At 49.3% G+C, this 3,724-nt stretch overlaps 1 protein-coding gene across 1 annotated transcript in view; it reads left to right on the top strand.

Annotated features, from left to right (window-relative positions):
• Positions 1 to 455: 455 nt before the first annotated feature.
• Positions 456 to 3,724, top strand: part of LOC118425176 (peptidoglycan-recognition protein SC2-like) — a gene marked incomplete in the record, with an annotated part of 6,045 nt that continues 2,776 nt past the window's right edge. Inside the window, 4 exon segments of the mRNA XM_035834007.1 lie at positions 456 to 576; positions 1,148 to 1,285; positions 1,813 to 1,959; positions 3,101 to 3,141. Of these exon segments, the coding sequence (XP_035689900.1) occupies positions 525 to 576; positions 1,148 to 1,285; positions 1,813 to 1,959; positions 3,101 to 3,141 (378 nt within the window).

Below are 3,724 nucleotides of genomic sequence, written 5' to 3'. Positions count from 1 at the left end.
GAGGTAGCTTTCACTAGCTTTAGACTATAGTAGACACGTGTGATATTGTTTTTACACTGTTTGAATCACTCATGTTACCTGCAATTAGTCCACGGGCAAGAATTTGCAATAAACTTTATATTATAACGAAGGTGAGTTTGATAACGAGCGGTGAAACGTGGCGAGTTTGTTCAGCAAACTTCCCCCTTCCCTTCCCTGACATATGTACGTTTCACACGGGGCAGACCTTGGTTCACTCTAGCCTTCCTCGCAGACTTCTAACTAGCAGCGATTTTGTTTTCTTGATTTTTAAACCTTAGTTCTCTAATGCAGGGGGAGAGAATTTCCGCGCTCGCCCAACACTAAAGAACGCCTATGTTGAACGTAACGAATCAGCGCTCCCGCAAAAAACAAACAAACAAAAAAACAAAACAGCGCTGCTAGAAGCCTGCGAAGGAGGCTAGGGATGATTCCTCGCCGTCTGTACGTGTCGTACGTGGTTACAGACCTTGGTTTACTTCACGGCTGGACTCTGACAGGGAAACATGCGGGCTCTACTCATCCTCGCTGCACTCGGGCTGGTCGGGCCGGCTTACGGTAAAGTTGGACTTCAACTTGTCCAACAGTCCTTATTGAGAATGAGTAGTATTAGCCGTGGTCTTTATTGCTGATTTAAGCATAGCGGGACTAACATTAACTACTACTTTTGATACTATAAAGGACTCCTCTTTAAAACAGCTTTCTTTTCTTCATTCCTTCTTTCACTCATTTCATTCCTTGTCTCATTCTTTCCCCATTCCCTCTCTTCCCATGACTAGACGACGGTGGCTGCACGACTCTAGGCGGCACCTGTACAGACTACCGGTACATCACCTGTCCATTCCTTCTCTCATTCCTTCGCTCACTCATCTCTCATTCCTTCCCTCATTCCTTCATTCTTTTCCTCCCTCCCCAGCTCTAGACGAGGGTTGCACGGTGCTAGGCGGCACCTGTACAGACTACCGCTACACCACCTGTCCATTCCTTCTCGCATTCTCTCATTCATTCCATCCATCCCTCTCTCAGGTCTAGATGACAGCGGTTGCACTCAGTTCTCATTCTTTCTCTCATTCCTTCCTTTTACTCATCTCTCGTTCCCTCCTTCATTCATTCATTCGATCCCTCACAGGTCTGGACGACAGTGGGTGCGCGGCACTAGGCGGCACATGCACAGACTACCGCTACACCACCTGTAAGGCTGGTTACGTCACCAGCAAGTGTGCCGGGGACGCTAACAGACGCTGCTGTCTCAACTGCGACGCCACGTGTAAGTCATAGCCTCCACCAGGCCTTCCTACTTGTGTGCGAGGATCTAGCCTCCTTTGCCGACGACTCTAGGGGCCCGTACAAGCTTCCAGCTGGTATATATTCCTTTCCCAACATATTTTCCTTTCCCGGTGTACTCCAAGTAAAAATTGCGAATCCACCCCTACTCCCCCAAAGACGCCTGTGAAGGAGGCTAGCGAAGATTGTAGACTTCGGGAAAAAAGGCGGGAAATTGGCCAGAGGAGTCAGACCACGCTTAGCTAACCAACTCCTCTGGTACAGAACTTTTTTCTCCCTATAATAGCCAGCAAAGTCAGTCTGGTAGAGACTATATAAGTCAAGCAACAAGTCCTAAGACATCTTACCTTCGCCAAGAAGGTTATATTTACCTCCATGAAAAATGGAGGTATCGTATTTGTTTATTTTCCCGTTCAGGTAAGGCCCTGGAGGCGAGCTATACCTGCAGTGACTTCGGGAGGTTTTTTATTTGTTTGTTTGCTTGTTTATTTGTTTATATTTCCCGCCCAGGTGTGGCCCTGGACGCTAGCTATGCCTCCAGTGACGGCGCGTGTTCTGCGTCAGGTGGAACCTGTAAGGTGACGTCCAACTACTGCTCGGGATCTTACGTCAGCGGGAAGTGTGGCGGGCCGGCCGACAGGAAGTGCTGCGTGCCGTGTAAGTAGTCTGTTGGCAGCGCAAGTTCACTCTGTCTGTCTGTCTGTCTGTCTGTCTCTCTCTCTCTGTCTCTCTCCCCCTCTCTTTCTCTCTCTCTCTCTCTCATACCCACACGCACCCCCCTACCACACACAAATGTGTAGGTAGTCTGTTGTCAACACAGGTTCACTCTGTCTGTCTCTCTGTCTCTCCCTCTGTCCCCTCTCTCTCCTTCTCTCTCTCTCTCTATCAATCTCTCTCCGTCTCTCTTTCTCTCTCTCTCTCATCCCCACACGCACTCCCCTCCCACACAAACAGGTGTAGGTAGTCTGTTGTCAACACAAGTTCACTCTGTCTGTCTCTCTGTCTCTCCCTCTGTCCCCTCTCTCTCCTTCTCTCTCTCTCTCTATCAATCTCTCTCTCCCCTCTCTCTCTCTGTCTGTCTCTGTCTCTCTGTCTCTCTCTCTCAATCTCTCTCCCTCTCTCTTTCTCTCTCTCTCTCTCATCCCCAAACGCACCCCCCTCCCACACATGTGTAGGTAGTCTGTTGTCAACACAAGTTCACTCTGACTGTCTCTCTTTCTCTCTCTCTTTCTTCCCTCTCTCTCTCTATCAATCTCTCTCCCTCTCTCTTTCTCTCTCTCTCTCTCTCTCTCTCATCCCCACTCACACCCTCTCCCACACACACATGTAGGTAGTCTGTTGTCAACACAAGTTCACTCTGTCTTTCTCTCTCTCTGTCTCCCTCTCCCTCTCTCTCTCTCTCTCCCTCTCTCTCTCTCTGTCTCTCTCTCTCTCTCTCTCTCAATCTCTCTCCCTGTCTCTTTCTCTTTCTCTCTCTCTCTCTCTCTCTCATCCCCACACGCACCCCCCTCCCACACACACATGTTATCAACACAGGTTCACTCTGTCTGTCTGTCTCTCTCTCTCTCTCTCTCTCTCTCTCTCTCCCTCCCCCTCTTTCTCTCTCCCCCTCTCACTCTCTCTCCCTCCCCATTTCTCTCTCTCTTTCCCTCTCTTTCCCTCTTCCTTTCTCTCTCTCTCTGTCTTTCTCTCTCTCTCTTTCTCTCTCTCTCTCTCTCTCTCTCTCTCTCTCTCTCTCTCTCTCGTAGTTGTCTCATACCCATTTTTTCTCATCAATCCGTCTGTTTTCCCTTTCCAGCTTCTGGCGGCCTCAGTAACGGAGTTCCCCTGGCGGACTACAGCCAGTGCTCCGGACTGAACATGGTGCTGCGGGACGGCTGGGGGGCCAGGCCGCCCAAATATACCAACCACATGCACACCCCGATTAGCCAGGTAAGAATGAAGGGGAAATGAACGGTTATAATGAACACATGCACACCCCGATTAGCCAGGTAAGGTCGCCCAAATATACCAACCACATGAACACTCCGATTAGCCAGGTAAGAATAATGGGGATATATGTACATCACGTCACCTCACCTCACCTATCCCTTGACCTTCTAATGGGTCGTTGGGGCATCATGACTATGTACATATAGCGCGCTAAATCTTGAATTGGCGTCGGTGTGGCGTAACAGTTGAAGAGTGTGCGCTCAGAACGAATAGGTCCCCAGGGTTAGATACTTGCTATGTCCCAACCCCGAGCCCTTGGAAAAGGCACCTTACACGATATAACCACCATGACGGTGCAGTGACGACCACCGAAAATACAAAAGTGTGCCAAAGGGCACACTCTGGTTTTGTGTGTCATCATTTGTATTGGCTTCCAAGAACTGTATCTATTTGTAGAAAAACAAACCTATCCATGCACACAATGTCTCCT

Source organism: Branchiostoma floridae, chromosome 10 (assembly GCF_000003815.2).
Source record: "Branchiostoma floridae strain S238N-H82 chromosome 10, Bfl_VNyyK, whole genome shotgun sequence".
NCBI lineage: Eukaryota > Metazoa > Chordata > Leptocardii > Amphioxiformes > Branchiostomatidae > Branchiostoma > Branchiostoma floridae.
This window is presented reverse-complemented; position numbering and strand designations above follow the sequence as displayed.